Source organism: Pungitius pungitius, chromosome 19 (assembly GCF_949316345.1).
Source record: "Pungitius pungitius chromosome 19, fPunPun2.1, whole genome shotgun sequence".
Classification (NCBI taxonomy): domain Eukaryota; kingdom Metazoa; phylum Chordata; class Actinopteri; order Perciformes; family Gasterosteidae; genus Pungitius; species Pungitius pungitius.
Genome location: NC_084918.1, coordinates 12,342,743 through 12,360,490, shown reverse-complemented (window position 1 = coordinate 12,360,490; position 17,748 = coordinate 12,342,743). Strand labels below are relative to the sequence as shown.

Below are 17,748 nucleotides of genomic sequence, written 5' to 3'. Positions count from 1 at the left end.
ACTACACCTTGCTTGAATATGGACTAATTTGGCATTGTGGGTTTGACCCCCGACAATTCACACACATAAGCTGCAAACCCGAATAGCACACTTTGTCCTTCTACTTTCAGCGCACACTGCAGCTGAAACATGCAAAGTGGGCTCTGTTGCGTGCAGAGCGTATCACATTGGGACACAAGTCTCAGCAAAGCCTGCTATGTGTTGGGACGTACTAAACATATCGAAATGTGTGATGATTCAATAAATGATGATTGTAGCTATTTGATTATTAAGGCTAGACTGAGGACTTGATATCTGTGCTACCTGCCTTCAAAGCCCTGTTCCGTGAATCTAAAAAATGTGGGATCATTGCACCGGATGCTCTGTTCTTGGACCAGCTTCTACACGTCAATACGAAAGAGGCATTTGTGAATGAGTGAATCTGTGTGCGGCTGGATTCTCGGGGGGTGAGATAAGTCTGTGATGACAGGATTGACACCCCCTCCCCCCCCCCCCCGCCTTCTCTTGGGACCATGTTGGAGCACGCCTGCAATGGAAGTAACTGTCAGCTGACAGCTACAGCACACCAGGGCTTTGTTCATCCTGCCGCTTCTTCTTTGTGCCGCACTGTAAATGTAAGGAGAGCGCACACATTCTCATGTTCCCATTTCTCTGGTGGCCACTCGTATTTGTCCCTTTGAGGCTCTCTCCAGTGAAGCTGAGCCTCCTCCATCACTCTCTGCATTCCTCCTGTGCAGTGGAGATCACTGCAATCGCCGTCTGGGTTAATAAGTGATTTGTCCAACCGACGAAAAGCGTGATATGCTCATCGATGATCCATATAACAAGTCCTCAGGTGAACTTCATACACTGAGCAGCACACTGTGAATGTCGTCTGACTGGTTCACCTGTGTTTAAAAGTGAGATGCAGTCAAAGGATAACATATAAAATAACCCAAATCCTCTCAAATGATTATAAGCAAGTTGTTGATATTACGCCAGTAATGACAAGGAGAGGAAGCGCCCTGCACTGCTGTCCAACTCCACCATTGGCTTTTTGAGGGCGAGTTTTGGCAACCGAGGGGAGTGTGATTTGAGCAGAAGGAAGTCGTTTGTACAGTACGACCATCCATGTGGAAGCCTTGGTTTTCACCCTGACGCTGATTTGAACCCACAATCTTCTGATCCGGAGTCAGACGGGTTGGTTACCGTTGCGCGACAAGGTCAGGACCCCTATCCAAAATGAATGATGTTTTAAAAAGAAATTAAAGAAACATTCTTATCGCTAAGATTACATTTGGATGCTCATTGGGCAACAAACAAACAAAGCTGAGAGCGCAAAGGAACAAATATTCGAGCTGGAGTAGTGTAGTTGGGGAAAAGCGGGCTGTCCATCTTGTTCACTCACTTGGACTGCATTCAATCATAAAGAGCAAAGAGCTGCAGGGAGTTAGAGAAGCTCCACAGAGAGTTTCGCAGCTTTTATCACTAAATTGGGGCATACCATAGATGCACCCTAAGGCCCATCTCTGCTTCTTTTGCACTGCGTTTCAATTATTTATAGTTGCACGCATGAGGCTAATATATGCTTTGCCATCAGTGCTGCTCTCAGCACCTCCACTCTGCTGGGGAGTTCACTCAGTCCGTCTCGCTTGCTCGAGTTTAAAGTCAATATCTGTTCAAATGTTCCGTGAGCTGGATTGACAGGCGCTTGCCGCGATGGGCCTTGCAGCGCTTAGCCTTAACCAACCCAACTCACAGTCCCGTATGCTCTGACAGACTCTGTGTCACAGACATGACTCTGAGCAGTGCTATCTGAAGCACGCACTTAGCAGGTAGATGTGCACTAGGACAGAATCCGTCTCTACGCAGTGACTTCACAAAGCTGAACCTCAGATACAACTGTGGACCTAGTTTGAGGTCTTCATTCCAACATGGGAACCTGCTGGGGAAAAAAAACCCGTAAAACTGCTCCAGGGCCTCATTTTCGCCCCCAGTGAGTCAGTCAGGATGTCTGTGTGGCAACAACTCAACTGACTGCCTCTGGGACTCTGGGAAAAGTGGGTGGGAGTAACGTGTGTGGAGGTCACAGGTGCTCCAGCCTTTCTGTGAGATCCCATTACGAAGAAAAAGACACTACATTAAAATAAAAGTGGGTCAAGTGACACAGATATTTAGTCAAAACGACAATCAATCACCATGACAACAACTCTTAGAGGTTTTGTAATAGCTCCACTGTGCCACTGGTATTAAAAAAAACAAAAAACAAAAACATCCTATATTCAAATCTAAGTGTGTTACGCAACTTTCCGTGATAACTATAAAGTGTCTGTGTGCCGCGGGGGGGCCGTTGGCTATGGAACCCTAACCCGCAGCGTGCCGAGCAGCGCGGGGCAGCATTCTTCTAACCTGCCCCTACACGTGGACGCGCTCGCTATGTCACTCCAGCGCGGTGCGCTTCTGGTTGGGAAGTTTCTGTAAAGTGAGTCAACGCGGCGCGCACCACCCCCCCCCCCCCACACACACACACCAGAGACACACGTAAACACACACGCGCGCGCCGACCCAGCCCCGCCGCCTACCGGATTCAATGCCGGGCTCCCCCCCCCGGCCTGTCTTCTAGGAGGGCGCACGCCGACGACTATACGCTTCGACCGCTTCGTCGCGTCCACCGCGGATCTAAGTTTTGTTTCCGCAGGGGCTCCCCGGGGATGGTTCCCGTCGGCCTGACGCGGCAGTTCCCTCGCTCGGATTAACGCGGCGGAGGTGAAAATGAAAGTGACGGTGTGTTTCGGGAGGACCCGGGTGGTCGTCCCGTGCGGAGATGGGAATATACAAGTCCACAACCTCATCGATCAGGCGGCCATGAGGTACAAGAAGGCGATCGCAAAGGTAAGCCCCCTCCTCCCCCCCCCCCGCCTCCCACGGAGCGCGCAGCCCTGCTCCGGTGAGCTTCTCGTAGCGTCTCGCCTCAACATGGCGCTTTTTTTCTTTCACGGGAAGAAGAGAGCCGTTGAACGGGAGCCGGCTACGGACCCCCAGGGGCCCCTCTCCGAGGAAGGTGTATCGGAGAGTGGAGGAACTTTTCATTGCTCAGGAGGGATTGTTTCATCGTGGCAGGTCGCGATGAAACAATATAGGAACAGGGTAGGAACAATATAGCGTGCACTCTGTGTGTGCGCGCCTGCGTGTAAGTGTGTTTACAATTTTGTGCAACTAGTCGACATAATAAAATACTATTCTCTTGTTCCTGAGTAACAGACATTAGTTACTAGTGTGTAGATTCACTGTTACGCACACATTTGAATCTGAGTGCATATATGTCTCCTTATCTCAACATGGTGTATCCATTTTCTTTTATAAGTCCTCATCCGCCCTGTGCATTGGCTGTGCATCGCTCTGCAATAACATGCTGATCTAACAGAAAGTTCCCTCATTTACTGAATGAGGGAACGTGCCAGTGTGTGAAACCCCTTGTGCCAAATCTGAATGAGGCCTCAGTGGGAGACTCATTGCTTTTGGCCTTTTGTGTGGCTGCGCTAACAAGCCGCTTAAATGACTAATGAATGAATTCAAGTTGGGTACCGTTATCGGGAATGGTCACTGCTCTCTCTCCTCTTTGCCACGGGGTGTCATGGTGCAACCTCTTTTTCCTCCTTGAAGTACCTCGATGAACCCCACCGATCCGGGGCAATAGAGCGGTGATGGCATGACATGGGTTTTCATGGAACAAAATCCATATTTTATCTACAGCACATTCCTAGACAGGCTTCCATTAACATCTCAGCTCTGTAGTGACAGGTGAAATACCTCCTAATTCCTGGAAAACATTCACTGTTGCACCGTGGTATTAGATCTTTACCACTGGAGAGAAACAGTGACAAATTAGGTACATCAACGATCGTTCTTTGAAAGATCTTCCTCCTTGCCGACACACTGAAGCCCCCCCCCCCTCTACCCCCCCCACACACACACATGCCCTATCCAGTTTTCCATGGTTCAGCAGAACGGAGGCGACTGGTCCATTGATCCATGCAGTGGCACCATGAACGTAGACGAGTAGGCTTCCCCTCTGGAGAACACTTGTCTCGGGGTCAATACTCCCTTAACGTATAGCGGGCCAACAAAGACCTTTGGACCAAAGGAAGAAGAGTTCAGGGCACTCCAGCTGTGAAACATTCAGCTGTTGACGCTTGATTTAAAAGTTGTCTGCATTTAAGGAGAAAAAAATCAAAAGCCGATGGTGTTTCATGCAATACATATGAAATTCTCACTTTTTGACAAACTAACTGATATGAGAATCATTCCTGTTTGAGCTCTTCAACAACCACACTGCGTTCTCTTTTTCTCTGCGTTCTTCCTCTACACTTAAAGCTGATCTCACTCCTCCACCCACACTCTGCCTCACTCTTAATGCCTTTATCCACCCCTTCATAGTGCTTGAACCATCTTTGGTTGCAAAGATATCCCTCACACGTATTGCCTTGGCAATGCTCTGATGCTTTTACATTTTTTGTCTTTTGCAGCCTCTAATGGCAATAATGTGTAAGATTATTACCCTCCTCTCCAAATTAGCTGAGCCCAATCAAGACAATGTCACAAGCTGTTCCGACATGCCGGTGCATCCCTGAGACCCTTGAGACCTTCATCACAGTCTGAGTGGGACCAGGAAGTACGAATCAATCAACCCCTCAAGCACCGTTAAGCCTTAAGAGTCTAATTTGCTCCCCAGTATGCACAGTCATGCAGGAATTCTGCAGAATGCTGCTGTTCTGATTGCAGTTGTTTTCAGCAGTCAAGTAATAACTGATTGTTTATCACATTTTTAGGTACGTAAGCAGCAATACAATTAAGGTGTTAGTTTGTGGGATATCCTTTGGACACACCAATCTTTACTCCATCTCTCACATTTTACTGGTGCACTCACTGAGATATATACAGTATATATAAATATATGTATCTATTCAAAATGTCCCATCATTTATTTTTGTTCATAATCTTTTCTTCATTTTAATGCTTTTATCAACATGGAAAAGTGGATTGGCTCGTACAAGATAAAATGATAAAGTGCACATTTCAGGTAAAAAAGGACTCTATAGTGCAGTTAAACCATGGCTTAATAACATTTTCATGTTTGCTGTGAACAAGGCAGTCAGGCCTCCTATTTAAAAAACAATGAACCCTAACAGTTAGTTTACCAATAAAAGGTAAGCCTACTACTTCTTAGCTTTAAGAAGTACCACTACCAACGCAATGTTATGGGTGAGTGAGCTGCCCCAACCAAGATGGCTGCCATGTGCAGACATTCTATACTCACCCGTAAGACATCTAGCCTTTATATATGTATTTGTTGCTCGAACTCATAGAAGCGCCATGTCTCCAACCTTCCCACAGTTACTAAACCTAAGTGGTGCCTAAGGCCTTCAAAGCAAATAATTAGGCTTGTTCCTAACACTAGTCCACAAATTCAGACTTGCAGACATGTCAAAGCAACGTTAAGTTGTTTAAATACAGTCGTAGAATATCCTTTAGGGACAAAAACTCATCCCCCTTTCTTTGCTACATCGATAGCATATGATGAGCATTTATCCTGTGGTTCCAGGATTTCTGAAGACAAGTCCATGAGGTGATGATGCATCTCTCTTTTATAGCACATACAGATGCATGTGACATCAATCTCAAAATGGTAAATGATTTGCAGTTGTGGATTTACAGTGTCCACTGCTGAAACATACTAACCGTTCAACCAAGATATGCTAATCTTTTGAATGAGAATAACAAATGCAAGCATACAAGAAGGGTTATAAACAGTTTTTCTTCCAGGAATTGAGCCAACCTGATATAACTAAGAAGATTTCAAGATGTAATCGCAGCTAGGCTAGCTGTTTACCCTTTTTTTCTTTATGCTAAGCTAAGCTAATTGACTGCTGGCAGCAGCTTATTATGTATGGAAAGTAAGTGTGAGTGGGGCAACATTATCATTTTACCTTTGGAAAGAAAGTATTCCAGTAATTGAACACTTTAATTCTTTAGTCCTGAGTGAAGGTCTTACTATTATCTTATCACCTGTGACACTTTTTATTTAAAAGATAATAACATATTTAAAGATGTAAAAATGTTAAATATTGCTCAAGAAAATACAACCGAAATAGGGAAGTGAATATTTTGTCCTTCATGAAGTAACATGCCTATCGCACTCATAACAGTGATTAACGTGAGCACGTTAGCAGGCAGCCTGCAGCTGACCCCGGTCCTTGGCGTTTCAAAGCAAGATGGCTGTTGAGTAACTCAGCCAACGTGAAGAAAAACAAACACAGCGTTGGAGTGCCGCTCCCTACAGTCATGTCTTGGGAACTAAGGGTAGACTCTTTTTTGCTGCAGGGCAAAGCTAAGACATGTTAGCATCTCTCTGTGACATAATGTTTGAAGAGCCACACTGATGTGGATTTGGAGGGAAAAGGTAAAGACCGGACCTCCTTCAAATCAGATGGGAGAGATAGTTGTTTCCAGGAAGTTTCAAAGAAGCGATCCGCAATGGTGTTATGTGGAAAGGTTGAACAATTTGATCCCTTCGTCTTTTCTGGAACTCACCAGCCTCTGCTAAAAGTACAACACTTTTTAGATCCCCATTTAGTCTCACGTAAGGACTAAACAAGAAACTGCAGCTGCAAGACAACGCAAAGAGAAAGTGTGATGACACTGGAAGGGTAGTCAGCATTCCTTCCTCACTACACTTAGCTGCTCCCTGCTTCTGTAATGGAGAGGAGCTGCTGAATGTAAGCCTGAATATTACTGTAGTGGAAGGTAACAGAGGGGCCTGGGAGGGGTGGGGGAGGTTGAATGAACTGTGCAGGGTGGAGCAGTACAGGGCCTTTAGTCTGATGGGATGCAATGGGATGAAATATTATGCAATGTGATTGATGGTAACTGTGTAAGAGTTGGCCGGTTCAAGTGTGGTCAAGCTGCATAGTCCATGTGGGAACAAAGCAGGGAGAGTGTAGGGGGAAAATAGACTCAGTAACCTCTCTTGTTGTATTCTCCTCTAGCTTTGCCTCAGTTTTGTATCCTTTTCCTATATTCATCTCTATTTTCTTTCTTACATTCTTCCGCCTTTTTTTCCAGCTGACTGAGCAGTGGTGCAAAGGTGTTCAACACCCCTGGTCTGCACTGCACCCCTTAAGTGAATCGTTAAATACTATTCTAAAAAAAGAGATCTTAAAGTTTTACTTTAAGTATAGGTCAGTAATGTAGAAACATACAGTACAGCCGAGTAGCTGCTTACAGTAGCATAATCACATGTACTTTGTTTACTTTCAACTCATGCAAATTTGGAAATTACATGGAACCAAGGTTTAACGTTTCTTTCTTTTCGTTTCCATTCTTATTGGATGAACCGCTCAGGGCTGGTACACAGTAAAACTCTATAATTGCAAACACACATAAAAGGCACCCAAAGAATGTTTATTTTTCTTTCTAATATTTGGGATGTTCATTGACAAATTCATCCTCAGATTAAGACCGAGCAGTAATAGGGGAGACATCAAGTTTGTAATCTGTTTCTTTGAGGTTGAAAAGCATTTTAAACCAAAATATTAAAAGATTGTATGAATGTTCGACCCGTCAAATTCCTATTTCCCATCAAAAAAGTTATACATTCCTACACAGTTCCTACATACAAATGGCCTGAGAATGTTTTCTACGTTTCTACGGTTTGAACATTTGAAAGCACTGCCGTACGACCTGTCTCCACTGGCACCAAGGACAACAACACTACGCAGAGTCCCTTATCTTTCCCAAACAGCCGCTCCCTTCAGGGCTTCCCTGCTGGCCTCTCACATCTCAGGTGTACATACACATGTGCGGCCATAGGGCATGCAAACCACGTATGCATGCGTGCAAAGACACGTGGCTGTAGAAAGGGAAAAAAAAACAACCGCTTCTCTGGACGCTGAATCGAAAGCTTTATGTTGAATGTCACATGCAAAGCTGGGCTGTAGCTGCCAAACCTGGCAATGGAACCAGGCCGCATGCCATCATGGTAACTGCCAAAGTGTGAGTGTACCACAGCAATGCCAAGCCTTTTGCGTTTATCTATTTGGTGTTGAGGGCATTCAGGGTCAGTTTCTGTTTTCACTGCCAATGTGGTTTTATTGGTTTGCAGCTATCCACTGCCCTTTACTACCCTAAATAACAAAATAATTTTTGTTTTTAAATCAGTAAAAAAAGTGAAATTTGTTTGTGTGTTTACACGCTTCTATGCATGTGTTTTCTATGTAGCCATATGTTGTTCTTCAATGAATATTTCCTTCAGCAACATCTTGGCTCCACGTTGATTTATTAGGCATGTGCTTCTTGATAGCCTCTAAGCTTGTGTTTTCCTATCCCAGCTGCTGCCTTGTGATGCCCGGTACGCGTTTTGTTATCTGAACTCGCTGTTTCAGATAGTGGCGCCAATGATTTGCCTGAACAGTTACTAGCAACAGAATAGCGGCCATGCACTGCACTTGATCCTGAATAATTGAGTTGTGAGTTTGTGTTGTGAGGCATCTCTTCGTAGCTTCAGGAATGTTGGCCCTCAGAGATGGCCCTGATAGACAACAACATACCTCTACTATCAAGGTGGTCAATGCACAAAATGTTGAAACAGTAGTTAAAATAATTTTTTAGTTTTCCTGTCTCTCTTTTTGATCAATCCTGCTTGCCCTACGTGATCCAGTCCTATTTAGCTCTAGTGCTTCTGTTTGTTATCACAGATTAGTGTCCAGAAGATAATGCCTTTGCTTTGGGGATGGTTAGCATTAAGCTCCTTTCATGTAATTCTGCTGACCTGGCTGGGAGACACATATGGGGAGTTAGACGAATTGGTCTCACCACAGCCAACAGAGACCCACTGGTGCAGATGTTCCCAAACTCGGGGATTGGGACCCCCAGGGAGTTTGTGGCGGGCTGATAGGAAGTAACGCAGCTTCATCATCAACCCCAACACAAACCCAATTCCCAGTCACGGTAAAAAAAAACATGAAAGCAAAACCGACATGAGGACTTTCTTGTAACCCCAGGGCGGCTGAGGTTACTAGTGGACGAGCGCAGCAAAAAGGAAGAGAGAGAGAGGTAGGGAAAGAGATAGAGGGAGATAGCGAGAAGGGCATCATCGGAAAGAGGCGTAAAAGACATGGTGCGACACATAAAAACAACTTTCTGTTTAATTTGTTAAGTTAATAAGTTAAGTTTTTGCACTCTTCTCAACTTTAGAAATGCTAATACTGTTGTGTAAAAGTAAAGTAATATTCTTATTTTATAAATACATTTTATTGTTGAGTTTTATTGTTATGCAATTAATTCAAAACAAAGAAGGAACAATTTCAATCCGGAGAGACTTGTTGAAATTTGAACACTGCTTTAAAATTACTGGCATAAATATTTATAATTTGATGTTGTTTGGGGCTTGGACTCCATGCTGCCGTAGGTGCGTGCTGAAATGACAACTGACAGATGAGACTGATGAGAACAGTTTTCAACGTTTGACAGCACCAATAATAAACAATAAACAATTGACGCATGATGCATGCCAACAGCTAGGTCAGCAAGATTATTCTCACCCTAAAGGCTCTGGCATGGTTCTGCAACTGCGGCTGCGTCTTTATGTATGTGTGTCAATGGACTCATTTCAACTCATGGTTCTAAAAGGGTTGTGCGTGTTGCAAAGTCAGGGAAGTGGAGTGGTCTCCATCAAGAACCCAACAGCTATAGTAAAGAGAGCAGAATACAGTTACTTCACTTATCCACAAATACTCCAAGGAGGTTATGCTTTTGGTTCAGTTGGTCTGTTTTTCATCAGGGTTTACGTACAATCTACTGGCTTGATTTTTGTGGAATTTGGTGGAAGCTTTGGTATTGGTAAATGAAAAAACAATTCAATGTTGGAGTAAATCTGAGTCATGTGGTGTATACACAAATTATTTTACACTTTGGTCAACACCGCAAGAATACGTGACTTGGCACGTTGCTGGTGGTCTCTCATAATGCCTTCTAGTTGGGTATAATGTTTTTTAGTGAGGTAAATATGACTGAAATATGACTTGTGTAATGCAGTGATTTGCATAAAAACCATGCACATTTCCTTTTATTAACAAGGAAACACTAACATTAGCCCTTTGAAGTGCCTCAAGGTATTACTCTTATTTTTTTCACCCCAAATTCCTGATTCCAGTTGGATCCAACTGTGTGCAAGTTGTGGCAAAGGCCAACTATGTGGTTTGCGGTGTTTCAACATGCAGGCCACACCAGGCTTTCTTGGGTGTGATCCACTGTTTTGTCAACAGCTTATTTCTGTGGCCACGATTGCAGTTACTGACCACAGTGTTACTGAAGCACAAGTTTAAAGCAATTAAAAGCAAGACCTAATCATTATTGTCTTTGAGATAGAAGACCTGATATATTTCTTAATTAAAGTTATTTGCGTAAGGATGAGGAGTTATTCTAAATCTTACAATACAAGGATATTTGTCTTTTTGCACTCGGACATCACACTTATTCCTTGGTTTCCAAAGAACTGGGACACCTGAAAAAGCTGCATTACAACAAAAGAAAGTACCTCAAAAGAAAGTTTTAAAAGTTAAAAAAATAAATATATATATACGCTTTAAGACTGTATATACAGACTGTATATACAGTACAGACTGTATAAACGTAAGTGATGTTAATTCATACATGTCAACGAATCTACGTGTCTAACTACTGCAGGAAAGTTACTTTGATGAGATAAAGTAGAAAAGACTCACTTGGGCGACGGAAAGGAGCCAACGCCTACTTTAACACTGTTAAATCACCTGAAAACATTACACGACCATTTTTATCAATAGCTTTTCCGGATAGTTGGATTATTATTAGGAACACCATACTAATACTGTGTTTGACCCCCCCTTTCGCCTGCAGAACTGCCTTAATTCTACCTGGCATTGATTCAACAAGGTGCTGAAAGCATTCTTTAGAAATGTTGGCCCATATTGATAGGATAGCATCTTGCAGTTGATGTAGATTTGTGGCATGCACATCACCACCACATCCCAAAGATGCTCTATTGGGTTGAGATCTGGTGACGGTGGGGGCCATTTTAGTACAGTGAACTCATTGTCATGTTCAAGAAACCAATTTGAAATTATTCGAGCTTTGTGACATGGTGCATTATTCTGCTGGAAGTAGTAGGTATATGGTAGCCATAAAGGGATGGACATGGTCAGAAACAATGCTCAGGTAGGCCGTGGCATTTAAACGATGCCCAATTGGCACTAAGGGGCCTAAAGTGTGCCAATAAAACATCCCCCACACCATTACACCACCACCACCAGCCTGTACAGTGGTAACAAGGCATGATGGATCCATGTTCTCATTCTGTTTACGCCAAATTCTGACTTTACCATCTGAATGTCTGAAAAGAAATCTAGACTCATCAGACCAGGCAACATTTTTCTAGTCTTCAACTGTCCAATTTTTGTGAGCTCTTGCAAATTGTAGCCTCTTTTTCTTATTTGTAGTGGAGATGAATAGTACCCGGTGGGGTCTTCTGCTGTTGTAGCCCATCCGCCTCAAGGTTTTGCGTGTTGTGGCTTCACAAATGCTTTGCTGCATACCTCGGTTGTAACGAGTGGTTATTTCAGTCAAAGTTGCTCATTTATCAGCTTGAGTCGGCCCATTCTCCTCTGACCTCTAGCATCAACAAGGCATTTTCGCCCACAGGACTGCCGCATACTGGATGTTTTTCCCTTTTCACACTATTCTTTGTAAACCTTAGAAATGGAACAGATTGTCTTGACCAGGACCACACCCCTAAATGCATCGAAGCAACTGCCATGTGATTGGTTGATTAGATCATTGCATTAGTGAGAAATTGAACAGGTGTTCCTAATAATCCTTTAGGTGAGTGTGTATTACAGTCACAGTAAGCCAGCATTCACAATACTAGCCCCATAGAATGAGTAGTTTATTGTTACGCGTTTATTGTCTTGCCAGCTGACAAAAGTAAGTCCATCTTTGTTGTCCTTTTATGTCGGTGTGTGGAGAAGCTGAGTCTTAACGTGTTTTCTGCAAAGTAGCTAACTGCCTGTTGCAACAAATTAGCATAAGACGCTAAAATGCCGCTTGGACCTTACAGTACAGTGGTGTGATAATTCTATTTGTATTTGTCACTATTTACCACATCTGTCATACTACACGTAGAAATATAGTGTATGTATTTATTAACTTGAAACATCTTTTTAAGCAAACTTTAGCATTACCTTAAAAAGCCCCTTTTGTTAATGTTACTTAAGCTAAGTTAACATAACAGTGTGCAAACCCAGGTAGTTTTTAGCTAACTATCCAGTAAAACTATTGATAATGGTTGAAATGGTTGTGTAATGTATTCAGATGATTTAACAGTGTTAAAGTAAGTGTTACCATTTGTGCCAAATACTGTTTCAATTATTAAACTATTTACACTATTTCACACGGGCTACTATTACACACACTGTGGCAGCACAGCAAATTTGCTACTCGGATGAATGACATCAGTTATCTTTTCCTAACTCGCTTTCCTTTTTACTTTTCTTTGAGGTTTTTATCACCGGTATTATCTCTCACTGCATGACTCCCATCACCTCCTCAAGACAAAAGGTCACAAAGGGTCTCTTTCCATGTTAGCTAATATGTCTTCCTAATTACTTTCTGAAACTTGACATGTCATTTAGCTAGTGTCTCTGAGGCCAAACCGTTTGACTTACAGAATGCAGTCTGTACACACATAAAATACCATTTTAATGAAGACTTTATTGTTAATATATGTATACATAGTTGTTCTATTTGTCTGTATTGAATTGAATGACTTGCCATGAAAGATTTGTAAAAACAGTCCAACAGCGGACAACTTTAAACCAGTCCTGCGGCTTTGTCTGTCATCACCTTTTGACCCCACTAATGCACTCTGGGTCTTTCAACCCTCGAACACGACACTTGCACAAAGTCTTTTTTACCATGAATAGAGCAAACGAACATGGTTGTGTATAGTTAGTGGCTGCACAAAGCATTTATCATACAGGCTTAACCTACATTGGATTCTATTAGTTGAGCTTGAATGGTGGTAAACTGAATAAGCAAGGGTTAATTCAGAACATTTGTGGCATTATTATAATTTGATATCAATAATAGTAGATTACTATACTAACCTATAGTTTAGTTACAGGATAACTAAAATACTTACTGCATGTCCTATATATCACAACCAGATGCCTTTTTAAAAGTTGTCAATTTGTTGAGGCTTAAATACTTAAATAAAGGAAGTAAAATATCTAATTCCAAGATGTTTTTCAGCCACAATTTAAATTCAATCTGGTTTTGGCTTTAGGACTATGCATTATTGCGTTAGTATCCATAATCAGCATTAGCTTAATTTCTTATGCAGTTAGTACAGCAGTTTCCCGGATGTATTTTAACCTGATTAATTTACCAATGCTCCAAAAAGGCTTGTGACCAAAAAGACATGCTCAGTGTCTCTCAAACCAATCATCTATTGATCTGCTGTTGATGATTGTTCTGATGAACCGTTCCCTCATGGTTTGGAATCTATTACTCTGTCTGTCAAGCTTAGGGCACTATTTAATTTCATTTTCTAAATAACTGATTAGTATCCCCCCTGCGATATATTACCTTCCTCCATTTCCAACTGTTTTGGATACAATTCTGCAATCAAACGTGTTCTTTTCCAAAGAGTATCCGCCCGTTGGTGTCTGAAATAGGGTATCACAATGACACAATTATTCACCTGTGGTATTAAAAAACATAAGCACTTTAGCACTATCCCTCATTATAATTCTTTGACAAATAAATGATGTCAGCGCTCATACACTCACCACTGGCATTTATGTGAATCTGCCTGTGTGGGGTTTTCAAAAAACATCTGCTCTCAAAGATATGCTCTCAAAAATACAGACAGAACTGTGAAATTGAAATTACATGCTCAGGGCTACAGGCAGAATAATACATCTTTAATGTGAGATTGGCTTAGACGATGGCGGGGTTGTGGAATATTGTGGTCATTTGGCAGTATGAACAGAGGATTTGCAAAGTCATTGCTCTTTGACCTTGCTATTTCACGTTGGCAGTAGCTTCTTGCATGGCCCAATTGAGTAAGTGAGATAGTTCTTTATTATTTGATTGCAGCTCGAGGAAAACAAGTATTTCTTAAAGAGAAAATATTCATTGTCATCTTGACTGAGAGGCCTATCGTCAGTGGCAAGAAAACGTTTTTGTTTCAGGGTGAACATTATATGTTCTTTTATGTATTTCTTCATACGTGGCCACACTGATGGCATAAAGGAGAGTTAAAGCCCCGTTATTATTGGACATGGCCAAGCCAAAGTTGTATTGGGTGCTCCTTTTGCTTGATGCACGCTCCTGATCTTGAATCTACAATCGATTGCTCTTCCTGGAGGTCCCGGATGTTGTGGTTGAATTATTTGCGGTTGAATTATTTGCGGTTGAATTTTTTGCAGTTGAATTATTTAGGATTGAATTTTTTGCAGTTGAATTATGTACGGTTGAATTTTTTGCAGTTGAATTTTGCGCTTTAATTTTTTGCAGTATTTTAACGTTGAAAAACATTCAGATACATAATTTCAATGCATAAATATTCAGTGCACCTATTTCACCTATTTTTTTCAATACCCGCTGACACAGATTTACTTCCATACGTTAACAAATATTTTTCATCATAGTTTTCGTCAACAAAATTAACACTGATCTGACTGCAATCTCTTTTGTTTCTCTGACAGATTGATAATAGTAGTGAGCCTTTCCTTCTTTGATGATGTTGTGATTTGTTGGTATGCAGAAAAAAGCAAGCAGCACAACATCAAACAAACCAAATATCTGGCCTCATTTCAATCATAAAACCATATTTTTGTTGGCACTGCCTTGTCTTTATGTAGTTAGGGTAAATACGCTGATATATAGGTGCTGGCGTTCAGTCAGTGTGCAGAAGATATCGTATTAGCGTGCAAAAAAATTCACCATCTATGAGATCATCCCTAAGTGCTAAGCTGTAGGCTCAAAGGGGGTTGACTTTGTATGAAACAGTTTTTGAAAATGAGTTGTGAATTCAGCCCATCTAGTTTGGACGGCCAACATAGAGATTTCACTGATGAATATGTTAAGACATTGATTTATCCGTGCAGAGTAATGTCCTGACCAGACATTTTTTCTTCTCAAAGAACATGTTGCGCTATGATTAGTTGTTGCTTGGGCCTTAAAATGGGGTCATTCAGTACAAAGTAACCAAGTGCGGCTGGAAGACATTTCAAATCGGGGACAGTCACAGTGTTGGGGGGGTAATTCATTTTTTCCAATAAGTACTTTTCTTATTTAACTCTAACTTGTTGACACATTACCATTACCCTTGGACCAAGTTGTGCTGGTGATAATGTGCTGCAGTCCAAGGAATCTCAAACTCTTATTTTGATATTTAAAATTCTGCTACTTGGTGGACTACAAAATTTTCTGCAGGACATTTTCTGATGCTTTTCAACTTCATTGGGTTACAACAACAACATGGCAAACATGCTCTATCATTACTCCCTCAGAACACTTGACGGACACTTCAATCTCCGTTGAAAGATGCCATGAGGAATCATGGGTTGGTATTTGCATTTGTGCTAGGGTTTATAGTACATTGATAACAAATACATTTCTGTGAGACAGTGAGGATGCTGACTTGCCACTGCGAGGCCAACCACCTCACACCCTATGATTAGGGGTCAGTAATGCCTGAGGGCAGGAGACATCCTGCAAATACCATCTGCCTCCTGAAAACAGATCCTCACATTTCCAAAACAAGGTGACCAGATTTACTGATTGTGCATTCTTTGGGTGAATGTATGCATGTACTGCATTAGATTCTAATTCTGTTTGCGTTGGAAGCAAATATATTTTGTACTTATGGGATATAATCATGCTTTATCTGAATGCTTCACATACGTATCACATCAAAGGGATTTTTGTGTAATTATGATGGTCGACATCCTAATAAGGAAGTGGTCGACACTACCAGTGCAGTCAGAAAGTATCAACAAAATGCTTCTTTCTTGACTTTTATGGTTGTAGTTGTAACTTTTCAGTCAGGGCCCGGTAGATTGTTTGCAGAGCGGCTCTAAGTGTTTGGTATCTTAGACCAGTGATTCTCAACTGGTGGGTCGCAGACCCGTTTTTGATGGGTCGCGGGCCTCTGCGTGGGAAAATAATTTTTTTTTTAAAAATCACAAAAAAATTCCTGTGATTTCATTTTGAAGGGACTTTTTTAATGCAGCGGAGTGTCGTTTTTTTTGCCAGCTAGTCCGTCCATGTCCATGTTTTCAGCAGCGTGTGCCAGGTTGGCTCAAACCATTCTGATATGGGGGAGACATTGAGTTTTTAGGATAATTAAACATCCTGAATATAAAATATAAAATTCAGCTTATGAACTTGATTTTGAATAAATTTAAGAAGTTGAGAATGAGAATGTTCCTCGATTTGGGTCATTAAGGGTGATGGTGAGTCCCGGAGCCCAGACCATTTGAGAACCACTGTCTTAGACCATATTACAGTCTTCTGGTTGCTGCACCTCTGGCTGAAACCTCTGAGGTGTTTGTGTCCCTAATAAATATACTTAGTTTAATACTTTTTCCCCATAGAATTACAACATCGGGGGAGTAATAGTCGTCTGGTGAACGAATCAGCTGTCCGAGGGGGGGTGGGGGGTGCCTTTTATAATGGTAGGCGAAACACTGAAACACTTGTACATAGCAAGGCTTTGTAAATATTCTCCATCTTCAGACACTGTTAACACTGAACTTCCTTTCAAATGTTGTGTTATTGTCATCCTGCAGAGAGTGGTAGGGTGTATGTGCATACCTACGTTTCTGTGTATGTGTGGTCAGGTTTCGTTCAACAATCTGGTTGAGCTAGTTTTCTGCTGCTGTGTCTGTCGACCAGCTACCCTTTTCCTTACAAATGACAGAGCTCCCCAAGGCACAATGCAAGTTTCATCACCTTTTTGTCAGTTTGTCACCCACAGTGTTACATATAGAAAAAGACCAACCTGTCCAGTGAGTTCTTAGTTGAACCAGTGCCAAATTTTGGGTACTACTTTAGTTATTCATTATTTTGCTAAATCGAAACAAAATCTCCACCAGGAAGGCTTAACTTCGATGAGCACATAACCTCTCGCCACATATAGCTCTTTGTGATGGTGACATGATCACTTTTGGAGGTGGATTTAGCAACATCAAACCTGTTCAATAACCAGTTTAGTGTCAGAACCAGTCTAAACAAGCTGTCTTGGTGGAATTCCATTTGACCGTGACTTGATGCACACATCTTTTCATCTGACTCTACTGACACTACCATTGTGGAGGGCATCTTGCTTTGTCCAGTTCTGTTATCTAAAAGCTGAAGATTTAAATAGCATGAAAAGCACATTTGAACACAATCAATTTGAAAGTACTGCTTTGGTTTGCTTCTGGCAGTGCGAGGTGAACAAACTCCAGCCCATGTTAACTTCGTTGGCTGTATCAACCTAGCACTGTTTACAGTCAACCTCTTTATCTTCATAAACAGACTCTTCCATGGTTTGCCTTGTGCCCTCTCCACCCCCGCTTTTCTACTCCTATCTCCACCCTGTGATGCACAAATACATCGATATATTCAAGCTGTTTATCCCAGAGGTAGATTAATCAAGCCCAACCTTCCACTTTGGTGGTCTTT

The 17,748-nt window shown here is 42.0% G+C and overlaps 1 protein-coding gene across 3 annotated transcripts in view; it reads left to right on the top strand.

Annotated features, from left to right (window-relative positions):
- The first annotated feature begins 2,571 nt into the window (after window positions 1-2,571).
- pard3aa (par-3 family cell polarity regulator alpha, a) overlaps window positions 2,572-17,748 on the top strand; it is a 281,463-nt gene continuing 266,286 nt past the window's right edge. For 2 of the 3 annotated variants that reach the window (XM_062559226.1, XM_037455956.2), the window contains exon 1: window positions 2,573-2,871. In XM_062559226.1, coding sequence (XP_062415210.1) covers window positions 2,752-2,871 — 120 coding nt within the window. In that variant the 5' untranslated portion in view covers window positions 2,573-2,751. Of the gene's footprint in view, window positions 2,872-17,748 lie in introns of all 3 variants that reach the window. The other variant, XM_037455958.2, reaches the window with a different exon arrangement.